Source organism: Canis lupus, chromosome 9 (assembly GCF_011100685.1).
Source record: "Canis lupus familiaris isolate Mischka breed German Shepherd chromosome 9, alternate assembly UU_Cfam_GSD_1.0, whole genome shotgun sequence".
Classification (NCBI taxonomy): domain Eukaryota; kingdom Metazoa; phylum Chordata; class Mammalia; order Carnivora; family Canidae; genus Canis; species Canis lupus.
In genome coordinates, this window is record NC_049230.1 from 30,167,799 (window position 1) to 30,193,983 (window position 26,185).

Consider the following 26,185-nt stretch of genomic DNA (forward strand, 5'->3'; position numbering starts at 1 on the left):
CTTTGTGTTCAAGCCTAAAAATTATTTCGGTTCCTTTCAAAAGAGCATTTCTCTGGGTAGTAATGCAGAGATTGAGATAGGGGAGTTTTGTTTTCTTTGTTGTTGTTGTTGTTGTTGTTGTTGTTGTTATGGTTGTTCAAAAAGCTAGGCACAAAGGTATTTTTTACCATTTTGAAGTTTGGTGGTTGACCATGCACCCAGAAGTTAGGGAAGTGGAAGCAGCACAGCACTGGTTAAAAGCATAGGCTGTAGGGATGCCTGGAAGGTTCAGTGGTTGAGCGTCTGCCTTGGCTCAGGGTCTGATCCTGGAGTCCTGGCATTGAGTTCCGCATCGGGCTCCCCACAGGGAGCCTGCTTCTCCCTCTGCTTGTGTCTCTGCCTCTCTCTCTCTGTGTCTCTCATGAATGAATAAATAAAATATTTAAACAACAGCAAAAAAGTATAGGCTGTAGCACCAAAGTGCTTGAGTTCAAATTGTGACTGTACCATTTATTAGCAGTGTGACAATGGGCAAGCTACTTAAATGTCTGGGCCCCTGGGTTTCCTCTTATCAGATAAGGTCAATAATAGCACTGATGGCAAAGGATTGTTAGGAGGATGCAGTGAGTTAATGTTTATGAGACAACTGAAAGAATGTCAGGCAAAAGAAAGCTCTGTGTGAACATTTGATAAATATACAGCTGACTGTTAGGGCACTGTTTCTCCACCTCTCAGACTAGGCTGATACAGTGTCATGTAATCACTTAATGGACAAAATGGTATTTCTCTCCTTTGATTTTTTTGGAACTTTATGTCTGTTAGGACTAAGGTATGGGCTCCACACTGGTTATACTGGAGCTGGTTACTACTGGCTTGCAAGAATTTTGTGTGCTGTCGAACATGGCCATTATTAAAAATCAAAATTTTAAACTGTAAATTAAATTACTTTTTTAAAACAGTAATAAAAATACTCAAAACTCACCACTTCCTAATCATTTTCCTACTATCATTTTCCTATACTATCATCTTTGTTCTTATGTATGTCTGTTACATCTGGGAACACTGCACGTTGGTGTACCACTTGGCATTGCTCCCCAACACTGTAGTTAGTGACATCGCATTAGTAGCCTGAAATCAGTTATAGTAGGAGTAATCACACTACAGAAATAAGCAAATGCTATAAACAAGGGCTCCTCGCAGCACTAAGAGCTGGTTGCCAAATATTTACCATCACCCATTCAATGAATGGGTGAAAGAGACTCTATCATTTCCTGTATTAAGTAGCAGATTGTAAAAAATGTTCTATGCCTTAATAGAGATATCCCCTGTGGATAATTTAATATTTATTTTTTATATTAGATATCCCTTACTGTATATATCTCTAGAACTATAAGCTCTGAAGAATGAGCTGTTTTTCTTCATGACTATGACTAATAATGCTCTCCTTTTGTGTATCCTTGTATAGTTTACATTATCTTATAACAATCTCATGATAATCCTTAGGCAAAACAATGGCTATTGATCACTGTTGTATACTGTAGATGAGAAAGTTGAAACTCCACAAGATTATTACTTTTCCGTGGTTATTCAACTTTGTAATTGAAGAACATGACATATAGATTTGGATTTTCTGACTGCAAATCAAGTGAAAATTCTATTATGTTATTATTGTGATATTCTCTAGGGAAACCTTACTGTGAGTTAGATCTCTCTCTATCTCTCTCTCATCCTTTCCCGACCACCACTCCTCCCTCCCTCACCCTTTCCTTCCCTCCCTCTCTTCCTCTCAAGATAACAGATCCTAAAAGTAAGATGTATTTGAGCTTTTATAGCAATTACACTAGCAAGTGTTTTTCAAGTAAATTTGGCTGTTTGAGTTCTGAGATCGGTGGTATTGTCTTTATTTTGTTCTCAGAATTCTCATTCTCCACTCTTCTAAGCCCTGCTCCTGCCATCCTGTCATCCATGTGAACCCACCACCTTTACTCTTCCTTTTTTTCTGCCCCCCACCCCTGCCTGTTTTTTCCCACCTTATTGTGGTCCCCCACTTTCACCAAGAGCCTTGGCATCCACAGATAGTGGTTCAAACTCCCACTCAAACCTCCCACTTTTCTAGCTCATTGCATGCTCTATTATCCTCAGACTACCCACCTATCTTTATCCTTCAGCCTCCACTGTAGCTTTTACTTGTCTTCTCATTCAGTATATAACCCTGTAAGTCTGAGGCTCATTATTCCAATCATTCTCACAAATCCCTTCAATTCACGTGGCCCTCTATCTTCCTGTCACACCATTTCACAAGACTCCAGGCCTCCACAAACACAATCATCCACCTTCTGCACAATATACCTTAGTAATGAACATTGCTACAAGGTTATGCAACCATAACTCACCAGATTCCACTAGATCTTTTACTGTTTAGTTATCTTAAAGTCCGATATTTTGTCTATCCTTGGATCTGGTTCTGTTGATAGTTTTATCTTTTGACAATGATCTCTGTTTTTTCTCTTATTTTTTCCCTTCTGACACAGGCAGAGGGAGAAGCAAGCTCCATGCAGGGAGCCCAACGTGGGACTCAGTCCCAGGACTCCAGGATCATGCCCTGGGCCGAAGGCAGGTGCTAAACTGTTGAGCCACCCAGAGATCCCCTGTATTCCATAATTTTGATTCAGTGTCAGACATTGAATGTATAAAACCATAGACACTGGGATAACTATTATTTAACCCCAAAAGTGAGCCTATCTCATCCCTGTTAGGCCATTAGCGTGGCAGGTGGTAGAGGCAGGCATGGAGAATTCAGTCTCCTTTGTAGGCAAGCTGGGTTTACATATCATTTCTAGGGTTACAATGAATTTAGCATCCTCCAGTGGTTGTCTGTCATTCTCTTATGCTTATGTAAGGTCAGGATGCTGGAGGGTTTTTTTCAGTGTTTCTGCTCCATCCTCAGCTGGCAGGCAGCAGGCTCTATACACATCACAGTGGATGTGGATATTGAATGTTGCTCCTTTGCCCTCCCCCACAAGTAGAGGGCTCTTGCTTTTTGCCTAGTGCAAGGTTAGAGGTGTATGTGGAGAGTAAGGGTTGGGGAGAGGCTCTTGGTTTTCTCTCCCCAGTCTCTGGTTTAGCAGGCCCTGTGCCCAATTCACAGGGGAAGGACTTTCTCAGCCTTCTTGTCCCTCCCCAGTGGCAGACAACCTACCTCCTATTCAGTGCTCAAGTGGGTTTCCTGCCCCTCTCCCTGTGGAAGTCAGACTCTGCTCTGTATAGGTGTAGGATTCTGGATTTGAAATGTTTCCTGCCCTTGCCGCTCCAGTGACCTAAGTGTTGATGCAGGATGAAGACATCAGGTTTTTTACAGCTCCTTGCCCCCAACCAGGACAAAAAGTTTTTTCTTGGAGTCTGGACAGGCATTGGGGGTGTGACAATTTCTGTCCCCAAGGAACCAATGTCTTTTTGTCTTTTGCTTCATGTCACTCGGTGTCCTGTCCAGGGTGAGGAGTATCGGGGAGTATTTCTTGCTTTTTCTCCAGCCACAGCCAGCTATTCCTTCATATCAGGGAGGGTTGAGGCCTGTGCATGTTTTATACCTGTCCCCTATAGCAATTGGCCATCATCTTGTACTCATGCAGGGCCCAGAACATTGATGGTATACCTGTTCCCCTCCTCGAAACTTTGCAGGTATTGCATGAACTTGCACCACCCAATGGGAGGGGGGCTCCCTCAGGTCTCCTGCTGACCCCTAATCTTTCTTGTAAGAAAGGAGCTGTTAAGAGATCCCTGGGTGGCTCAGTGGTTTAGCGCCTGCCTTCAGCCCAGATTGTGATCCTATGGTCCCGGGATCGAGTCCCACGTCAGGCTCCCTCCGTGGAGCCTGCTTCTCCTTCTGCCTGTGTCTCTGCTTCTCTCTCTCTCTCTCTCTGTCTCTCATGAATAAATAAATAAAATCTTTAAAGAAAAGAAAGGAGCTGTTTATAGAGAACAGATTCTCCTTGGGGAGGGCGGGGAGCTCCCAGGAATACTAAAAACTATCATGCTAGCCCATAAGCAGCCCTTGTTATGATTTTAGATGTTTTTTTCTTACCCATTTTTATGGCAACATTTCTTACTGTGCTCTGCCAAGAGAAAAGAGTTCATGTGCCCCATCTTTTCTTGGAGGGGCTCTTCACCCTTTGGAATTCAGTTCACTTCAGGGTCAACTCAGGTAAGGAACTCAGTCTCTGAGGGACTCATAAAAATCATTATATTTTTCAGGTTGTACAGCTTTCCCCACATACGGTGGGAGCAAAATTCTTTGCAGTTTTCCTCATCTTAATGAGAAGCAGATCTCCTGCTTCTTTTTTAAGAAACTCTCAAACAATTTTAACATGCCCTGCAAAACCCCATATAGTCATATTTGCTTATCTGTCCAGCCAAATCTTGTATCATTCTCTCCCCTCCTTCATTCACTATGCTCCAGCAACAATGATCTCTCAGTTCCTCAAATGTGCCAAGCTTTTCCCATCCCTGGAGCCTTTGCACATGCTGTTTGCTTAGCCTAGAGTGTTCTTCCCCATGTCCATACCTTCTTAACTCCAGTTCCACCAGAGATCCTTTATCCCACACTCCCATTCAAACTAGTACATATATTACTTCATCGTTCTTTTTCACAGCTGGACAATATCCCTTTATCGGGATATGCTATCTTCATTCAGTTCTCATTGGTGGTTATTTATATTATTGCCAATCCTTTTTTAAAAAAAAACAATTAATAATCTGGTACAGAGAGCATATCTGTGGGCTAAATTCCTAGAAGAATTGCTGGATTAAATGGTACAGGGAGACAGAGAGGGTAGTGCCTAAGAGTCTGGACTCTGCCACTGGCTAGCTATGTAACTTGAGCAAATGATTTCACCTTTCTGTGCCTCAGTTCCCTTGTTTATAAAATGGAGATGATAGCAGTATGTCTTAGAATTGCCATGAGGCCTGACAGTGTTGGTACATGTGTAGTACTTGGAACAGTGTCCAGCATATAGCCATTCAATAAATGTCAGAAATGTCAGTGGTTATTATTAGCATTTAGGATTTTACATCGATATTGACAACTTTCCATAAATATGTCATTAATTTATACTCCCATCAGTATGGGAATGACTGCCTCTTCACACTCTCAACACAGTGTCTTATTCAACAACTTTTTAATCTTTGCTAACATATACATAGCATCTCATAATAGTTTGATTTGTATTTGTCTCATTAAGAGTGAAGTTAAGCATATTTTTATGTGTTTAAGTGCACTTGTCTTTCCAATGTCCTGAATGTTCAACATGTTCCATAGACTCCTATTTGTCATTGGCCTTTTCTTACTGATTTGTAGCTCTGTGTGTTTGGGGATTTAGGCTTTGTCTCTGTTGTTACTCTTTCACAGTATTCAACACTCTTCTATCATTGTACTTATTTATATTTTTAATGATGTCTTTATTTATTATTATGTTTTAAGGCTCCATAAGACCAAGGTCATGATTATTTGTTCATCGTTGCATGTTGAACACAAAGTAAAATACTGAACACATAGTAAATGATCAATACAAATTTGATGAATGGGCCAAATATGACAAAGAGAATCTCGTTACCTAAATAGACTGGAAAATTGGAAGGAAGCTGGTTTGTATGAAAACATGATGAGTTTAGTATGGGATATGTTGAGTTTTAGGTGACAGCTAAATATGTATAATACTCTTACTTTGGCAAGATATTCATGAAGATTTTGGAGTCATCCCCATGAAGTGGTTGATTGGAAACAGATGATCTCTGATGGAAAGAATGTTATGTGAGAGTCTATAGACAAACACTTCCAATCAGAAACAATTTCAAGTGATTATGGTTGTCATAATAGTTTTAAGATAGAGGAATGGAGAAAAAACTTAATGCCTTGGAATAATAATGATTATTGAAAAGTATTTAGGTCATGTTACAATTGTACTGAAATCATTTATTTTATTTCTATAAAATCATTTACTAATGGAAAACTGAGTCTATTGTAAGCATACAAGCTTGTGGAAATCAAACGTTCTCTTTTTGTATAAAGTAAACTACTTGGTTTATCAGTGTTGTGTTTCTCAGTTTATAATTGGACAGTGATTATGTTTTCTAGTACTGAACTATCACGGAGAGATTATTAATATCAGTTTAGTCTCCAGTTCTGTTTTTCAGATTATAGTAGCTGCACAAAAAAGAAGAAACCGTTCAGTCTTCTAAAAAGAAATGCTTATTTTTTTTCAGAACAGAGGATTTATCCTAACATAAGCTGTGTATATTATTTAACACAAAAGAATCATCTTTATGGCTACTGTCATTCAGTAACCATATTAACTAAGATGGATATGGATTAGTACCTTTAATAAGTCTGTTTTGAGTTATAGTCCTTGTTTAATAATTGTAAGAAAATAATCAGGGCAGGAATTCTATTCTGATGGCACAGAGAATGTGCAGTACTCCAATGTCAGTCTCAATTTTTAAATGATGCTGTGAATTAAAAGATACTAAAGTGTACATTTTTTCTCCTTTTCATGAAAAAAACCCGTCACTTAAAATCTAGAAGTATATACATAATGGTTGGACAAACAAATCATTTGGACAGAAACCTTAGTCACATTAGAATGACTTCCTATGTAATTTTCAGCTGTCTTTGCCTTATTGACCAGATACTCTGGTATTTCTGAGCATTTTTATCATGAAAGCAAGATTCTCCTATATAGTCATGACACTCTTCCCTGCAGGCAAGGTGGTTGTCAGTGATTAATAAGATGATCTGTTAATAAAAAAAAAAAAAAAAAAAAAAAAAACACAGAAAGTGTGAAAAAAGGAAATAAATCCACTTGAACCATTGTAGCAAGCAGTTTATCATGGCCCATCTAGCTGGGCAGGTACTACTAGAAGATATGGATACAGTGTCACTTCAGGGGCTTGAAAGAAGCCAATCATTTGCTTATGCTGACTTCCCAGAAATGCTCATTTTCTACTTTCTTTTTCTTTAAGATTTGTTTTATTTATGAGAGAGGACAAGCAATGGGGAGGGGTAGAAGGAGAGAGAGGGAAGCAGACTCTCTGCTAGGCAGGAAGCCTGATGTTGAGCTCTATCCCAGGACCCAGAGATAATGACTTGAGCCAAAGGCAGATGCTGAACTGACTGAACCACCCAGACGCTCCTCATTTTCTGCTTAAAATAAGAACATTTATTCACTAAGAGAGCAAAGAAATTGCTAGGTGGCCTGTGTTAATCTACAAAGGAAATGGTTACAGAATTTTTAGACAAGGTCCTCTTTTATACAACTTGTAATGGATTGGAAATAGATATAAAATAAAGCTTTTCTTTTCTTAATTATAAAAACAACATATTCAAAACTGTTCTCAAAGAATAATCTTGAAGAAGTGAATGATGACGGAGTAAGGTTTTATTTCATTCAAATAGTTACGGATTTGTGCATTTTTGCTCTGCCTCATGCTGAGACTTAGGGGAATGGAAATCAGTGGTCTATTGTGGAAGCTCAGTTACTTTTCAAAGTAGACTACCTGAGCCATGGAGTCTGTTCTTTAGTGCATTAATGTATATTATACCATCAATGGAGCCATGACTATCCAAGATTAAAGGACTGATCCAGAAGGTCAATTAAAATCCTTCGCAGCACGTCAGGATATAGCAGAGAGATAGAAACCATTGTATTCTAGAAGAGTATCATCCATAGCTGGAATATAAGAGAATGTGGCTACCTCAACATGGGCCTATTCTCTTGATATGATGAGGTCACAAATGTACTCATTTACAGAAATATGGCCAAATAATTTCTTGCTTACTTCAATCTGCATTTCTTTATAGCTCACTAACTACTCTCAATCCCATTACAGAAATGAAAGCTAAGTTAAGCAAATTGTTTGGCCATTTCTGTTTAGTACACAAAATTTTTAATTAACAAAATAAAATACCACCATCCATTGTAAATCACTTTGCTAAACTTTCAGACTTCACAAGGAATTTGGTCTTGTCCAGAAGCTACTTTCAAACCCCTGCTGATCTGGCACTCGTGCACCAATTCCCTGTAGAGCTGAACGGAAGAATGTAAAAGGAGCCAATTAAGGAAACTTTGAGCCAGAATAGACAAGCAGGGGCCATCTTGTCCATCCTCTGCCTTCAGGCAAAAACCATCCCCTGCACCAAAAATTTTTGCTTGAATCCTGCTGACAAAAATGCTCACACCATGTAAATGACAAGTCATAATCCAGTTAATGCAACTAAAGCAGATTGTTAACTGTTTGAGACTTATTTATTGTGTTCTAAAGATGCTGAGTCTGAAAGCTCATCTGAATTGTTTTAATTCCTCCTCTCGAGAAAATTATTTTGTACAAGAAATGTACTCAAATAATTGTAAAGATGGGGGAAGTTTGCATCCAGGAAATAAAGTTATCTTTATCATCTTATTAAATGTATTTTTGGTTTCCCTTCACTCTAGACCTACCTTACGGGTGGGAGGAAGCTTACACAGCAGATGGAATCAAGTACTTCATCAAGTAAGTACAAGCATCTCAACCAAGTAAGCAATTTCCTTCACATCTGGAGGGAACCTGGAAGTTGCAGAATAATCAGCAAAACCAAGAATCCCTCTTGGAGGTTACAAAAATTAGTAACAAGAAATGAAGCCTCACCATTTTCATTTCATGTGATTTAAATGCTAATATCAGATATTGTGTGGGGGGGGGCTAGTAATTATTTCAAGGGAAACGGCAAAAAGTTGGAACAAGATCATACTTTGAACTTCAATGTTGGCTGCCTGAATTCACTTCTGGCTAAATACATTAACACTTATGAAAAGTTAACATCTAATGAAAAAACCGACTTTGTATGTCTTAACACTTCTTAACAATAATACTAATAGTAATCAGCATTTTTAATTTTTAAAAGTGTACATACTTTGTTAATTCTGCAAATATATTTGCTGTGTGTATCAGGCAATGTTCCATGCTTTGGAGATGCAATAGTAGAATATATAGACTAGTTCTCTGATGTCATGAAATTTATCTAATAATGAGGAAAGACAGACAGTAAGTAACTAAACAAAATAAACAAGGCATAGTATGAACAAATGCTATCTCACTGGATTCCCAGAACACCTTTTGAAGTATTTGTGCCTTATTTTCCCTGTCTTAGAGATGAAGAATGTAAGAGCATACAACAGTTGCCCCAAAATCCACAGCTACTAAATTGCCAAACTAGAATAGAATCAAAGTCTTTTGACTCCAGGATTTTACTGTACTAGACTGTCAGTGATAGAGAACTGTCTTTGAAGTCCTCAGCAGTACTACATATTCTAGCCACTGAACTGATTAGTTTTACCATGGACAAAGCAGATTGATCTACCTCCCCTCTGTTATGGGTAGCTCCTTTCATGTCAGATTTGGCATTGTTGAGTACTGGGTGTTGGCAAATTGAAATTAAATTTAAAAAAAAAATTGGCATTATGAGAACACAAAGGAGAATCCCAAAACTCTTGAGACCTAAAAGACTCCCTTTATTGCTCTTTCTAGCAATTTGTTCTTGTTATGCATTTGGAGAGGAAAAGTGAGGTATTGTCTCGATATCCTTTCAGATGTGCAAGTATTTTCCAAAGCAGTATCCAGATTTTGGGTTCCTAAGCTCTGTCACTTTATACAGGCTCCTATATCCCTCCTCACCTCAGTTTTCTTATCATAAATTAAGGGAAGTATTGCCTACTTCATAGAGTTGTTAAATGTTAAGCTCCTAGCATAGAACTTTGAACATAGTAGATGTCCAGTAGTCATCACTAATTTACAGTAGAGAGAAACCCATAATGGTGGGGGAAAAAACATGAAAAATCATATGACCATTGAAAACATTGAGAATTCAAAAGCTTCATACTTAAAAAGATTTGAGAAAAAAAAATGAGGGGTAAACCTGACAAAGTGTTTTTGTGATGTATTTTATTCTTATGGTCTCTAGCAAAGAGTAATAAAGCAAAGGTGTTTATAGTGAATAGAGAAAGGGACTTTTGGAATAGAGGACCCAGGCATCCCATGCACGGAATACATTTAGCACCACACTGTTCACTTCCAGAATCATCTCTTTTCTGAAAGGAAAGTTGTGCCCTGATATGCTGGGTTAACTATGCTTGGTTCTTGGAAGATTTGAATCAGGGTACTGTACTGTAGAGGTGGCTGGAAAATGAAAAGCCACATTCACCTTTGCATTGTTGTTGTTTTTTTTTAACTTTGTAATAATTAAGGAAAAAGATGTAGGGGAGAGGAAGATGAGCATTTTTTTTTTTTAGTTGGGGGGAAGCAGGGAGGGACAGAGGGAAAGAATCTCAAGCAGACTCCCTGCTGAGCATGGAGCCTGACACAGGGCTTGATCTCACAACCCTGAGATCATGACCTGAGCTGAAATCAAGAGTCAGACACTTAACCAACTGAGCCACCCAGGCACCCTGAAAGTGAGCATTTATTGAGCACATCTGAGACTCACTCAGTAACCAGGCATTTGTTAGGTGTATTCTTCTATGCATTGTATCATTTAATTCTCCCAACAGTGTGGAATGAGGACACAGCCTGGCTCTTCTTAGGATGGTATTATGATGGTGGTGAGTTGTATCCTGCCCTCAGACATGCCTGTCTCCTAGAAAGTCCCCAAAAGAAGTTCCTGATCAAAGGAAGGCAAACTAGCATTCAATTATTAACTGGTAATCTGGTTCAGAGGCCTTTGAAAAATGTCAATAAATGAGTCTGAACCCTGTGGGAACTCCTTAGCCTCAGCTGGCTGCCGGTATATCCTAACCCAAAGCTGAGTGTCATCGCCTCACTAGGGCCATGTGAGGAAATGATACTAAGGACACTGTCACTGACCACCAAAGATGAGGAAAGGAGCCAGAGATGGCCAGACAAAGGTTGTTTCCCATTGCCTGGTACCCAGTTGGCTGAAGCCACTGTGCCTTGTAGACCAGAACAATCGTCTGGGGCTGGGCTCCTACTACAAGGAAGAAGAGCATCCAAGGAGAGGAGAGGAGAGAAAGAATAAATAATCCATTTGCCCTGAGGTCTAACTCACGGTCCTGTGGAAGGAATAGAAAAAGATGCTACGTTTATGTAGTCTACTCCAGCATAGAAAATATATCCCTTAAACATAAACCTAAATATATTCCTTAAACCTGTCTTTTGGAAGCCCATCAGTTCTCTTCCTTGACCTTAATTTTGACTTATAAAGAAAGCAGAAAAGAGGTGATAAAATAGATTTGTTCCCTAAAGGACAATGGTGTCACCATTACAGTTGGAGAAACTATGTGGAAAAGAGGCTAATTTGATCAAGGCCATACAATAGTAAAATTTGCAGAGGTAAGGTATGTAAAGCCACCCCCCAGCACACACACACACACACACACACACACACACACCCATACACCCATACACCCATACACCCATACCCATCCATGTTTTACCACCTCCACCTCCTCATTTTAATGTAATGTGTTTCCATGTGACAAAAAAAGATGTTTTAAACAAGTCTTGACCTAGGGAGAGCTCTATATTTTATCCATTTTTAAAAATTATATTTATTTATTCATGAGAGACAGAGAGAGAGAGAGGCAGAGAGAGAAGCAGACTCCATGCAGGGAGCCCGATGCGGGACTCAATCCTGGGACTCCAGGAACACGCCCTGGGCTGAAGGCAGACGCTCAACCACTGAGCCACCCAGGCATCCCTATACTTTATCCATTTTTAAATAGCAGAATACAAACTTAGTTCTAAAAATAATCAGCTTTCTCCTAGTGATTAGAAAGGCCAACTAGTAAAAATAAGAAAACCTAACGCAATACCAGTGTTTCCTTTACTCAGCCTCATGGAGGAATGGGCTGCTTGCCTGAGTTGGGTTTTTCTGCTAGAAGTTAACCCCATTCAAGCACCAATATTTATTTTAACTTAACTATTCTTAATCAGACTTTTACTACTTCCCTGCCTTCTTATAATGAGTCCACTGAATAAAATCTTTATGAATGTCAATCTTATGCATAATATAGTGAGTTCTGCAGGGGGATGTTAAGCTATATAAACTAGAATGGGACCCAGCTGTCATCTCTTGCTGGTCTCAGTGTGCCTGGCCATACCCTTATCCCCTATTCTCCTTTTTTATCTTTTACACGTTTCTCATCTGAGGAAGACAGGATGCCAGATAATCAAACTAATTTGAATTGCTTGTTGTTGGGTGTGGGCCTACAGGCATTGTATGAGGCAAGTACAGGAGTTCTGGTGCAGGTGGAACTGATTATAGGAAAGCCATCTGATGGAGGGGAGAGAAGAGCTTGAGCTTTGGGTTTGGAGAAACTTGGGTCCAAATGCTGGTGTCTCCACAGAATAGCTGAATGACCTTATGTATCTTTACTTAAGCTCTCTGAATGTTAATTCTCCATATTTATAGAATGTAAATAATATTAGCCTTTCATAGGGTTCTTGTCCAGAATGAATGAGATTATATATGTGAAAAGGCTATCATAGCACCTAACCCAAAATATACACTTCTAGCCAAGTTTAGCTCTTCTTACTCTCTCCCCTCACTCTTAACATTCTGATGGGGGTTACTTCCTGGCTCTTAGCTGCTGTGTTCAGTTCAGACAAGTGATGTTGCCACATCCAAAATGGCTGCATGAGCAAGCATCCATTGTATGTCCTTCTTAGAATTATGTAGCTTTTTTTGTCTTATTTTTTTCATCTTCATCCTCCCACTTACCGCAGCTGAAATTTTGAGCCTGGATAGCCTTTGTTTTTGAGGTAGAGATGTTCATTTACCAGGTACACGTACTTTGGAGGCAGGAAATAGCAAGTAATGAACTCAGGTCATTGCCTCTCTCACCTTTAGTTAAACAGGACAGTCTGAAATTGCCCTTCCAGGATACTGGAGGTGATGATGGTCTGTATACATATAATCTCTTCCCTGAAATTGACACCTGTCACTGTCTTCCTGGAAATTGAATTGTTCCATCTGTTGGAAGCCAAGCCTCAGGCAAAGGAACAACTGTCAGTGCTGTCCCAAGGATGCCCAGACGAATATAGTCCCCATTGAATATTCCTGCACATGTCCATGGCACAGCTATTAATACTTTGTAGTCACCTACTTAAGTTCTGATGCAAGAGAAGAAAGCATTTTACCTGGTATAAATAAATTTAATCAAAATGTTGGCATTGCTAGAGCCAGCGTTTCATGAAAAGAACTAACAAACATGTATCTGTGTGTGTGTGTGTGTGTGTGTGTGTGTGTGTCGCAATATGTGTGTGTAATATGCATATAGCAGGGCTTGCTTCACTTGTATGTGTATGCATACGTGTGTGTATATATATACACATAAACATACACACATACACATACAGTTTTCAAGGGAAAACTTCCCTATTTTCTCCTTAGAGAGTTGCAGCATTCTTAAATTTAACGACAAAATATCAGTTATCTTGATGGTGCTATGATGAAATTATCTGGTTAACTTAACCATTTTCCCACCCAATGTCTTCCCTTTGAAAGTTGTATACTATGATAGATTGTAGTAATCCTTTGATATGATTCCACTTTAAAACATGTTATAAAATTTAAACAAAATTATTAATGAGAATTATGTGTGATAATAAAACTGAATTTATTACAAATAGACAATACTGCTATGCTGCTTTCATTGTGTTCTTTTTCTATTGAAAAATTCAGATTCACTGTGATTGTTGATCATAATCATATTAACTCTATTGCCACATGATAAATTTCTCCCAAAATTTACAGCTTAAAACAGTGAACATTTTCTCACCCAGTTTCAGAGAGTCAAGAATCCAGGTGTGGTTTTACTGGATCATTCTGGATCTTTCTCTCTGGCTTTCTCATGAAGTTGTGATCGAGCTATTAGCTAAGGCTAGGGATTGAAGAGTGCCTTAGTGGGGCTGGTATATTTGTTCCAAGCTCACACATATGGCTGTTGGCAGGAGGCTTCAGTTCCTTACCAAAACATAGACTTTTCTCCGTAGGGCTGCACACAGCAAGACAACTGACCTCTCCCAAAACAAGAGACAACAGAAAGAAAGCAAGAAAAATGCGAAGACAAAAGCTACAATGTCTTTATAACCAATCTCAAAAGTGAGTGATACACCATCACTCCTGCCATATGTCACACACACCAACCCTGGTACAGTGTAGAAGAGTGTGAATGCCAGAAGGTGAGGATCATTGGGACCTGTCTTAGAGAATGCCTACCACAATGCTATTTCACAATATATGTAAAACATGCATTTTATATATATACATATATATGTGTGTGTGTGTGTGTTTGTATGTGTATGTTAAATGTATATGTGTGTATATAACCTATACATCTGTATAAGTAATACAGATATATCAGTATTAGATACTTGCTGAAATTATACTATGTAAAGTAGGGATTTTTCCAGTAGTTGTAATCATTTGTTTTTAAAAGTTAAACTTACAGTTCTCCATGTGTTCATTTGTGTTGATACACCTTTTTTTTTTTTGATACACCTTTAATGTGAGATCTCTCCTCATGTTATAAAATCTTTGTCCATTACATAGGAATAAGTATACTTACAACATTATGAATGCCTATAAGTGGAACCTAAGAAGTCTGTAATTTCTGAATAAAACAAAAGTTTTAGTTTAGAGCAGGGAAGGCAAATAGATTTCAACTCACTGTCTCAAGCATTGTTTTATGAAGTATTCTGAGGCCATGTTCAACTTCAATGATGTCTGATCAATTAGATGTCTGCTCTGGGTGCAGAGTGGAAGAAATATAGGGGACACGTGCCACATCTTTCCAATCTTTAGTTTCCTAGAGCATTTTGCTAATGCAGAAACTCTGCCAGGATGAGCAGTGATAATACAAAGAGTAGGTTGAAATAATGAAATAAACAATGACAAGCCACCTAAAAAAGTTCTTATAAGATAGTATTCAAAAGCTTTTCCTTAATGACTCTAAAAGATAACTGATTTCTGGTAGACATGGCTTTATTCATTTGTCTCCAGTCAGAGAAATTAATGACCTTAAATGATTGTCTTGATTAACTTGAGGTAGGATATCCTATTAGGTTTAGGATAGGAAAGAATGTGGATCATGATCTATATATGAATAAGACTTTGCCATTCTCGGCATACTATATTAAAGGCTTAAGTTACCTTGTGTCCTCTCATTTATAAAATAAGTAGAAAACACAAAAAAGAAAAATTGGGGGTTAAGCTTTCTTACCCTCTAACTTTATAAGTAGAGCCTATGCTGGGTAATTCTAATATAATTAGAAATCAGGGAGATTGGAGGGGAGGATGGAGAGGAACAGATGGTTTCTGGATTGGAAATAATAAGCTACTACTTTTGACTTTTCCTAAATCCTTGGCAGACTAGGTTAGCTCCTTTTTAGTGGACACCGTCAGGATCCCTCCTGAAGACCTCATTAATTTGGCTACTTTGATTCATTTTGGGTGAGTTAAGAAATACCCATTCATAGACTACTATAAGTCTAAGGCTTACTCAATGAGGTATCAGGGCAATTTCTATGCACCTAACTTATGCATAGATAAGGAAAGTGCATATAAGCTCCTCACTATCTTCTCCACTCATGAGAATCCTGAGCATTTCACTCTTAATGAGACCATAATGAAGAAATCAAAAGATGACTTGAAATATTTTGTCCCCAAACACTTCTTAGCTATGAATAAAATGTATTGAAGCCACTGGTTTGGAAGTAACCATCTATGTGACAGCTGGTTTAGAATATCCAGTAACTAGTACAGTGCCTGGTGTATGTAGGAACTAAATAAATATTTATCAAATGCATGAATACTGTCATTGCCAATTTGGGGAAGCAAAATTAATAAGAAAAAAAAAAGTTTGGACTGTAATGCCCTGGATTCTAGTGTTTATGCACCACTTGTGATTGTGACCTTGGTATAATGCATATTGTTTTCCATTGTCTGTACCTCCTTTTCTCATTCAAGAGATAGTAGATTCAAGATTCAAGAGATCCAAAGATAGTAGTTTATATCTCCTAGGCTTGTTTTGAGAATTGAATAAATTAAGGCAGGGGAGGCGGGTAAAACCCCTGGCAAAAAGCTGGCACATGGTGAGCATTGAACAGATATTAGTTCTCCTTCCCTTCCTTTATTTTCTAGTACTGCTATTGGACAGTGAAGGGGCTTTAAATGACAGCTGCAAACAGAAACCACTGGTCAAAATCTGCACTTTATGCCACTCTCTGGCCAGTAAGAAGCCCTGTGACAGGAGCTGAGAGGTTGCATTGCTCAGGAGCCTGAGACAGCTAGCTCTGGATTTTCTATAAATATCTATGAAAGGGTGTAGCAATACGAAGTGCTGTATGAGCAACTGTCATTTAAACGAAAGGCCAGCCAGCTGGCTTAGGTTATTCAGAATGGCAAAGCCCACTGAAATGAATAAAACATCCAGATCTAGACAGCCAGCATCAAACTCTTTTTTCCCCCATTTAACCAATGACAGGTATGGCTGAGGCATAAAGTATGTTTTTTTAGCATTTTATTGGGATACTATAAGTAAATCCTCTGGGATTGCAAGAAGTACTTTGGAAATTCATCACCTTTCTGGAGTTATACTTTTATTTAGCCAGATGTGGAATTCTCTCTTCCTCCATGACCCTTTATTTAAATTAATTAACAAATACCAACTTTTTTGTCAAACACATTCCCTTCCTAATGTGGTTGCTGTATTAGTCTGCTAGGGCTGCCAAGACTGAGTAGCTTAAACAGCAGAAATTTATTTTTTCATAGTTCCAGAGGCCAGAAGTCCAAGGTCAGGATGCCATCGGGATTGGTTTCTGGTGAGGCCTTTCTTCCTGGGATATAGACTGCTACTTTTCACTGTGTCCTCACATGGCATCTTGTCCATATGTGCACAGAGAGATTGAATTCTGGTGTCTCTTCCTCTTCTTATGAGGACACCAGTCCCATTGGACCCAGGGCCTCACCTCCATGACCTCATTTAACTTTACCTCCCTAAAGTCCCAATATAGCCCATATTATGGGTTAGGGCTTCAATATATGAATTGGAGGATGTAGAGACACAATTTAGTTCACAACAATTGCTTCTTAAATTACTTCCTATAATTCAACAGCGCCTTCTTTTTCTTTATCCAGTAATCTCCATTACAGTGCAATATATTATTTTCCTATACATTTCGTATACATTTACCAAGTTTTAGGCACATTTGCAAGAGTTAATCCAAAGCAGTGCCTTTTCTCTTGTGCCCTAATCTTTAGTGGATGAAGCAGCTAAGGGGAATGGGAGTATGGCAAGGAGAATAATGAGCCCCTCCCACCCAAAGATATCCTCATGTTAATCTCCACAGCCTTTGAATTCATTAGGTTACGTGGTAAAGGGTCATAAAGGTTGCAAGTGGAATTAAGGCTACTAATCAGCTGGTCTTAAAATAGGGAGATTATCCTGGATTATCCAGGTGGATCCAGTCTAATCACATGAGTCCTTAACAGTGGAAGAGGGAGGCAGAAGAAGAGGGTCAGAGAAAGAGATGTGATCATGGAAGCAGAGACAAGGAGGCTATGTTGCTGGCTTTGAAGATGGGGGCCACGAACCACAGAATGTGGGTGGCCTTTGAGCTGGAAAAGCAAAGAAACGGAATCTCCCCTAGAGCCTCCAGAAAGTAATGTAGCCTTGCCAGCACCTTGATTTTAGCCCAGCAAGAGCCATGTCGGACATCTGAGCTACAGAACTGTAAGCCAGTAAATTTGTGTTGTTTAAAGCCACTAAATTGTATGTGGCAACTTGTTACCGCACCAACAGAAAGCTAATACAGGAAGTCTAATACAGACTAATTAGTCTAAAGCTAATACAGAGGTGGATGAGAGAGGATAACAGTTATGACTTGGGCCTACAATGTGTCAGGCGTGGAACTAGAGCATTTATACATGTTATCATCTCTTGACACCCTTGAGGCAAGTGGTATGTGTTTTCTAGATTAGGCCCTGAGACTGGGAGGTTAAGTAACTTTCCCAGAAATGCACAGTAACCCAGTTAGTACATGATCAATCTGGGATTTCCAACCAGATCTGCATAGTCTTTGTGAAAGAATAGTGAACTAAGGGGACTTGAACACTCTTAGCCACAGTTTCTTCAATTGTAAAACTTGTAGAGACAAGTCAGGCTTATGAGCTTGTATGAAAAGCAAGTTGGGAAATCAGTGTCAAAAAACATTGTAAAGTACAAAATGCTTATCTGATGTAAAGTCTTCTCCAGCTGTCACATTCCTAAACATCCATATCAAACGAATGATCTAGGACATTGAGGGAGCTGGAGGGGTCTTCTTAGTTCTTACCTGAACTTTGTTACTTAGCATCAGCATTAACCTGGCCCCTTTATGAAAAATCTCCATCCTTTTGTTGGGTGTTAGATGGCTTTGGCTACATCCTGAGTTATTTCAGAGGCTGAAAATTCCAGTGTAATAGAATCACTCCATTAATGGTTAGAGAATTGAGGGGATAGGGTGAGCTCTTAGCCACCACTTAACCATCATATTTCTTTGTCTTTCGTAGCATTGTATACTACCAGTTAACACAAAATTGTTTAGCTAACAATAGTATTTGTTCAATGTAAACAATTATAACTTAAATCCTGGGATTTGAGTAAGTTTACATATAACTGGCTACTTAGCTAATAACTCTAGTCAGTATTGTTTGAATTATCATAGTGGTTCAGTTATTGCCAAATATATGAATAGACCTTTTCAAGTTACTTGGATGTTAGAATATTGGGGAGGAGAGTTAGTAGTCCCCGTTATTTAGCAATTTTTATGCTATTTAAATCCTGAATTTTTTCCTGTTAAAGTTGGGTTTTTATATGTGTATTTCTCAATCAAGTGAGGCTACTGTATTATCACATCTCAGGATTGTTTTATCTGATCCTCAATTATAAATAAGCTAGCCTATCACTTTTGAGCATTTTTACTCATGATATACTAAAAATATCATTGAAAAGTCTGATGGATCTATGCATCATATATATATTGACCTTCATTTTATGTGAGCCTCACACTGAGATTGTAAAGATACATAGAATGCTTCTCTGCCCTCTGGAAGTTAACAACCTGGTGGGCAAAAAGACAGACGTATTAAGAATTCAATTTCACAATGTGAAAAGTATAAGACCTCTGGGGAAGCAGGCTTCATGCTAGTACTTTTTATTTGTACATAATAAAAATATGAGTTTTGGGGATCCCTGGGTGGTGCAGCGGTTTGGCGCCTGCCTTTGGCCCAGGGCGTGATCCTGGAGACCCGGGATCGAATCCCATGTCGGGCTCCCGGTGCATGGAGCCTGCTTCTCCCTCTGCCTGTGTCTCTGGCTCTCTCTCTCTTTCTCTCTGTATGACTATCATAAATAAATAAAAATTAAAAAAAATAAAAAAAAATATGAGTTTTGTGGCAAGTGCTTTAAAAAATGCCTTAGACTGTGTAATCTGTGATCAGTCAACACATCTTTAATTATCTCATCTTATAAAACTGAAGGGCCCTTTTTGGGTGATCATTTAACCCATCCCAGAACTGCCATATATATTGTTGTTGAAACCCACCCAGATAACAGAGCCTCAGAGAGGAGTTTAACAGAATGGCTAAATTCCCAAAAGTCAGATTTGGGTCCAGAGCCTGACTCTAACACAGTTTTATGACCTGACGTAAGTTATTTTACTTCTTTTAGTATTAGTTTCCTCATATATAACATGAGGATGATAAGTATAACTTTTTCTCTTCTTCAAGATAAACTAAGGTTCTAAAAGACAGTTAAGTCCATTGATTCACAAGTCCAATATGGTACTATTAGAAATAGTCAGTATTGTAGTTGATGAGAGAACTATAAAGGTTGATGGCATGTTTGATGTTTATCCCATAATGTTTTACTATAATTGAAAGTTTCTGCTTTATAGTACTCATTCTCCAGTGGCTTTTGCACTTATGTATTACAGAGTCAATAATACTTTGCTAGAACACATTAAGGCTATAGAGATGGTGGCAGAGGGACTCTTTCGATGTCCCATCCAGTTTTGTGATTTTAGAATGTTCAATTATTTTCTGATAAAATATGTACACTCATATTTTTATATTTTTAGTGTAGTTAGAAAAATAATATTAGGGGGATGCCTGGGTGGCTCAGCGGTTGAGCGTCTTCCTTTAACTCAAGGCATGATCCCGGGGTCCTGGGATCCAATGCTGCATTGAGCTCCCTGCAAGGAGCCTGCTTCTCCTTCTGCCTATCTCTCTGCCTCTCTCTCTCTGTGTCTCTCATGAATAAATAAATAAAATCTTTTTTTTAATATATTAATATTTGAATAAGTAAAATTAGTTGTAATTTTGTTTCAAATAACTAAGTTTTTTAAGGCTTCAAATGTGGTAATTAAGAAAAATATACTTAACCAGATGTTTATTAAACTTATTTTATTAGATAAATAAAGTGAAACATCTGAACATTACAAATTAAAGTAACTTCTATATTTCATGCACCTGTATTCATAAGTGAGACTTTAAGGTGGACCACTGGCCATGGTCTTGTAAAGTTGTTTCCAATTAAATTTAGTTTTCATTAATCTATATTCTGACAGTCTTTTGATTATTGACCTATTTAAAGTAGCATAAAAATATATATTTATTGCCTGTCTTCTATATTTTAGAAAGCCAGCCTCTTTAGTTTGGAGAAGTTGTACATGTATTTACTGGGGAAGTAATAGTCATGGCTTCATTTTTAAATACTCTCTTCTTGCTTGACGAATTAGAATGATACTAACTTCTATAGTAAACTGCCACCTTTCAGTGGCTTAATACTCATATACTAACTAGTCAATGCAGAGTTTCCTGGCTGATGAGTGGCTTTTCTTTTCTTTAGCTGGTGACTTTGGTACCAGCTCCTCCTACCTCATGGCTCTGCAATCCCCTAGGTCCTCAGAATCCTCTGCCTTCAGTTAGTGGATGAAGAGTTAAGAGTTAAGAATAGAGAAGGTACTCCAGTTTCCTAAAAACCACTGGCCCACAAGAGATAAGCATCAAGTCTCTAAGTGGCAGGAACTAGTCACATGCTCACATAAGGATAGCCTGGACAGGTGGTTTCTGCTTGAGCAGCTACTTCCTGGTAACAATCATGTGATATGGAAGGGAGAACATAAAGTTTGGTGGGCACTGCCGGAGGGTACATGAGAATGTACAAATAAACAAACTTGAAAATTCTGTGTTTATTAGTATTTAATAGTTTAGTGTATAAGTAACAGTAGGACATGTTCTTTGAGGCCTTCTATATTCTTTAATCCTATCACAGTGAAAAAAATTGATCAATTTTTAAGAGTTGCCCAAAACTGTAATCTGTGACTATAGGACAGTTTCTTTGTATCATCTTTGGACCTGGGATGTTTTGGCTCTGTACAGTAATTGACAGCAATATAAACCTGTGTATATGATTTAAAGAATGTAATTTATATTTTTCATATTCTTCTCAGGAATTTTCAGTGTTCATCTTTAACAAGTCTAGTGACAGCAATTTTTCCAATATTTTGCATAATTTATGTATTATTATAGCTTTAGATTCTTAAAATAATAATGATGTGATACCTGAAATGTGAAGCTTTTTTAGTTAGATTTAGTTAGCTTTTTTAGTTAGATTTAGTTAGATTTTTTAAATTTAAATTTTTTAAATTTTCAAAAGATAAGTATTTTTTTTTTAAGATAAGTATTTTTTATATAAATTGCCATAAATATGTAGCAAAAAGAAATTTGTCTTGAAGACCATAAAGATTTGGATGGGATCCTGCTAATATTGGTCAGAGTCCCACTGTATTTCCAAATGTTTAATTACAAAATACTGGAAATGTTTTGTGATATTTACAAAATTAATTACTGAGAAGTACCCATTTTGAGTTTAGGGATGTATTTCCAAAATTATGTAAGAGGGAATTCTTTATATCTCAGTGGGACAGTTCGCAATTTTTTCTTAAACATGTTTCTCTTAAACAGTCCATTCCAACTCTTCATATTACTATCCTAGTCATTCTCATAACCAGCGTCTGGCAAGATTATATACTGCCTCACCAAGATTTGGTGACTTTTTAATAACTTTATTAACATGGTTCACTTTCTGTTCTTACCTTCTAATTTGTTTTTAATTGGGACTACTTTTTAAGTATAAATCTTTTATTGTTATTTCTATGTGCAGTTTATGGCCAGTTGTAAAATTTTCCAGTAATTCCAAGATACTGATGCCAGAAACAGATTGAAGTAACGTATATTACTTATCTTTATTTTCTTGTTCATATGAACATTATATGCATAGGATTATCCCCCACCCTCCAAAAAAAAAAGACATTGCAAGTTAATTACTTAGGTTCATTATCTTGCAACCTTATCTTAAAGATGACCTAATTATATATGCAATCTTGCTAAATTCACAATGATATATAAATAGTGCCATTTACAATGAAGTTTAACAAAAGAACCTCTTTCATCATCACAGATGGTTATTAGAATGAATTTCTTCAAAGCTAGTGCACTTTTTGTCTTTAAACCACTTTTCTCTTAAAGGCTGTCCTAAATTTTTTATTTTGAAAGAAAGCATTTTGCATGCTAGGAGGTAAGAAACATAAGGAGAGTAATTATAATGGGATTTAAATAATTCACTTACATTTCTTTGCCAATAAAATAAAGCATGTTCTTTTAGGGCTTTTTTTTTTATAAGCCCTAAAATATGTCTTTCAATTTACTAATATTATAAAAGAAAAAAAACACAACACTATCATCTTCCTAGATCAACTATTACTGTTTTCCAACAACAGATCTGGCAATCACTCAGAGGCAAGTAGTAGGATGCTTTTTATATTTTCAAATATATCTGAACTGCTGTTGATTGCTCCCCAAATCAGGTCAGATGCACACTCTGCCGGAACATTTGCCAGAGGTAGTGTATGTTCAAATGGAACATTTTTACATTCCATAGTCAGCTTCATTTATTCTCCAGGCCTCTAAATTTTTCATACTAAGTAGGAGCATCTCACTTTATGAACCATGGGGTTTTTATTAATTAAACAGAGTCAACAGGGCTGATTTATTCTCTCTCTTCTCAGTTGAGCTACCAAGCACACAAATCAGAGAGGAAATATCTCTAATACTAGAATGTTCTCCAAGCCAGTAAATCTGGGATTATCTCATCATACCGATTATGTCAAAGCTCTTTAGGCACAATGGTCACCAGGACATAAAATGGAATGCTATACACACAACTGGCCCTGCTCCAGCATCATTCCAAGTTTTTCTTGCAATAATCACAAAGTTCTAATTATCAGAACAAAAACAAACAAAAACAAAAACTAGCCATGATCATTTATTGAATATCTACCCTTGCCAGGCACTTCACATGCATTACCTGAGTTTTAGAAGCTTTGGTTTTTGTTTTTACAAAAGACCGGGGTGTAAAATATGTACATAAAGCACAGAAACCTTAACCTTTTGTTGGTTGTTTTATTTTTTCTAGGAAGTAGCTGTTGTAAGTGCATGTTTGATGTTCGGGTATGTGTTTTTTAAACATATACCAAGAAGTATGCTGTGAACATAGTTTAATCAATATTTTGTGGTGTTACTTTTGTATTTGGAAGATCAGATGTAGATTTGTTGATAAGAAAGCGCTTAGTGAAGTTTCCTGGCAAGGATGACTTTCTAGTGGAACTTCCTATTAGTCATTGTTCAGAGTCAATAACTACATTTTTTCCTAGAGATTTTGCTTTTGTTTCATTTACATTACAAATTTAATGGAATGTCCATATATAGGCAGTAATAATGGCTTTAGCATAAGAATATCATTTTTCAAAAAGTCTAATAGGAAAGCATGCACCTGAACTTGTCCCTGAGGTGGTTGTTCCTATTTGCCTTCCTTCCTACACTCCCTAATTAGGGGACATTGTTGGGGAGGGAAAATTTATAATAATTTAAAGTCTCTTCTTTGGACTCAGATATTACAAATGTGCTGGTAAACATCAAAGTAAATACACCAAGATTTTAAAATTAGCAAAACTGTCTCATCAAGTTTTTCCTTTTAGTTTTAAACAGGTGCTTTGTACAGAATGATGTGTCCTCATTTCACCTTGCAGCGGCATCCTGGCCCTCTTATGTTACACTCATTAGTATTTCTTTAAAACCACTTTCAATTTAGGCAGACTTCCAGCTTTCCATACCTCCCACCCAACCCCACCCCAAGACCTTGAAATGAAGTTAACCTGTGCAGAATCCAATGCTTTAGTAAGTTTAGCCTCCGTAATAAGAAATCCAGTTAAACCATAAACCATTTTAAAGAGATAATAGTAATGTGGATTACCTTCAAGAGAATAATGATTTTTTGTACCACTTAACCACACTCTGAGCTTTTGAAATTACAAAAATGTTTGGGCCTTGCCACCTCCACTTTGATTCTTATAAAACAACTTAAATTCATTTACACCATCATGAAACTATCAGTGATCTTCCATGGAAAGATGAATTTTAGTATTTAAAATGAGGAGTTGAACAATTTGTATTGGGGGATATGCATGGAATTAGGGATATAGGGTCAGAAACAAACCAAACTACCACTGACAGTGAAACTGCCCATTTGTACTAAGTCCAACATTTTCCAGTTATTGTCATCAACAGCCAATAAAGTAAGTGCATTTTTGTGATCATTCCCAGATCGTGCTCTGTGGGATACTAGTCCCATGGGTGCTAGCAGGGGCATGTTAGTTTGAATAATACTGCATACTGCTGGAGAGTCTTAAACATGTTTATATAGTTAAGGTTTCAGGAAATCCTGCAGTAAAGAGACCCATTTAGCTCTGTTTAACCTAATGTTGTATCTCAAACCTATTTGACCATAGAATTATCTTCTTTACCTAAATGTTACTAAAAGCACATTAAATACACACTTTGGAAATGTTATTCTGTAATGTGGGAGAAACTTTTAGATACCCCCCCGCCATTTTATCTGATCCTCGTGCCAGCCCTCGATCTAAGACATGATACTACTTCCAAGGTTGAGTTTGAATAGGAGGAGGGGTGGGGTAGATGGATCTATATGGATGAGGGCAGTGAAGTAAGCCAGTGGAAGAAAGGATATTGAGGAAGAAGAAATAAAGCATCCTAATTCTGGGAGCTGCCTGTCCAACAGTCAGTAGCTGGGCAGATAGTGGTGGATTTAGGAGATTCATTAGGCAAACGCTGAGCGTTGGACACTAGGTCTGAGAAACACCATCTACCAGGTACAGGCACACTTTGTGATGTTTCACCACTTCTTGAACATGTCCTGGACCTGTTGGACATCCTTCCTTACCTTTGCTTTTGTTCTTCCCTGAAATGCCTAGTCATTCCTTCTGAGCACATCTGTTAGGCACCATAAATTCAGACAAAGAAACACAGTTCCTGCCCTTAAGGAGCTTCTTACTCAGAAGTCCTGAAAATAAACAGGCACATATATAGACTATCATAAGACATAAGATCAGGAGCACAGATTGGAAGAATTTTGAGGGAGATTTGGTTCTTTAGAATTAGTATGAGTTAAGTAGATAAGCAAGATAGGAGGGAAGAAGACTATAGCAGAGAAGAAAGTATTGTTGAGGCAGGTTTTAAAAAAAAAAAAAAAAAGTATTTCATACTGTGGAGTATGTATTTGATCCAGAAGGCATGGGTTGACATTGAACTTTTAGGAGGTGAGCAACAGTGTATGATTTGTCATTTAGAAAGATCTCTTGGCTGGAACAGAGATTAAATTAGCAAAAAAAACAGAACAGGCAGAGAGACAAGCTATTTCAGTGGCCCAGGCTATAGTGCTGGAAGAGGAGACAAAGTAAAAACACCCACAGATGTTTCAGCAGGATAGTCCCAGGACTTGAGAACTGAATGTCGGGTAAGGAAAATCAAGGAGTCAAAGATGATACATACTCTTACATTCCTTTTTATCAAAGAAAGAAAGAAATGGGCTTTGTTGGGCAGCCCCGGTGGCGCAGCGGTTTAGCGCCGCCTGCAGCCCAGGGTGTGATCCTGGAGACCCAGGATCTAGTCCCATGTCTGGCTCCCTGCATGGAGCCTGCTTCTCCCTCTGCCTGTGTCTGTCCCTCTCTCTCTTTCTCTCTCTATCGCTCATAAATAAATAAA

The 26,185-nt window shown here is 37.9% G+C and overlaps 1 protein-coding gene across 27 annotated transcripts in view; it reads left to right on the top strand.

Annotated features, from left to right (window-relative positions):
• STXBP4 (syntaxin binding protein 4) overlaps positions 1-26,185 on the top strand; it is a 213,656-nt gene that overhangs the window by 129,761 nt on the left and 57,710 nt on the right. For 26 of the 27 annotated variants that reach the window (XM_038547771.1, XM_038547784.1, XM_038547778.1 and 23 more), the window contains one exon: positions 8,463-8,520. In XM_038547771.1, coding sequence (XP_038403699.1) covers positions 8,463-8,520 — 58 coding nt within the window. Of the gene's footprint in view, positions 1-8,462; positions 8,521-14,016; positions 14,193-26,185 lie in introns of those variants that run through there. The other variant, XM_038547768.1, reaches the window with a different exon arrangement.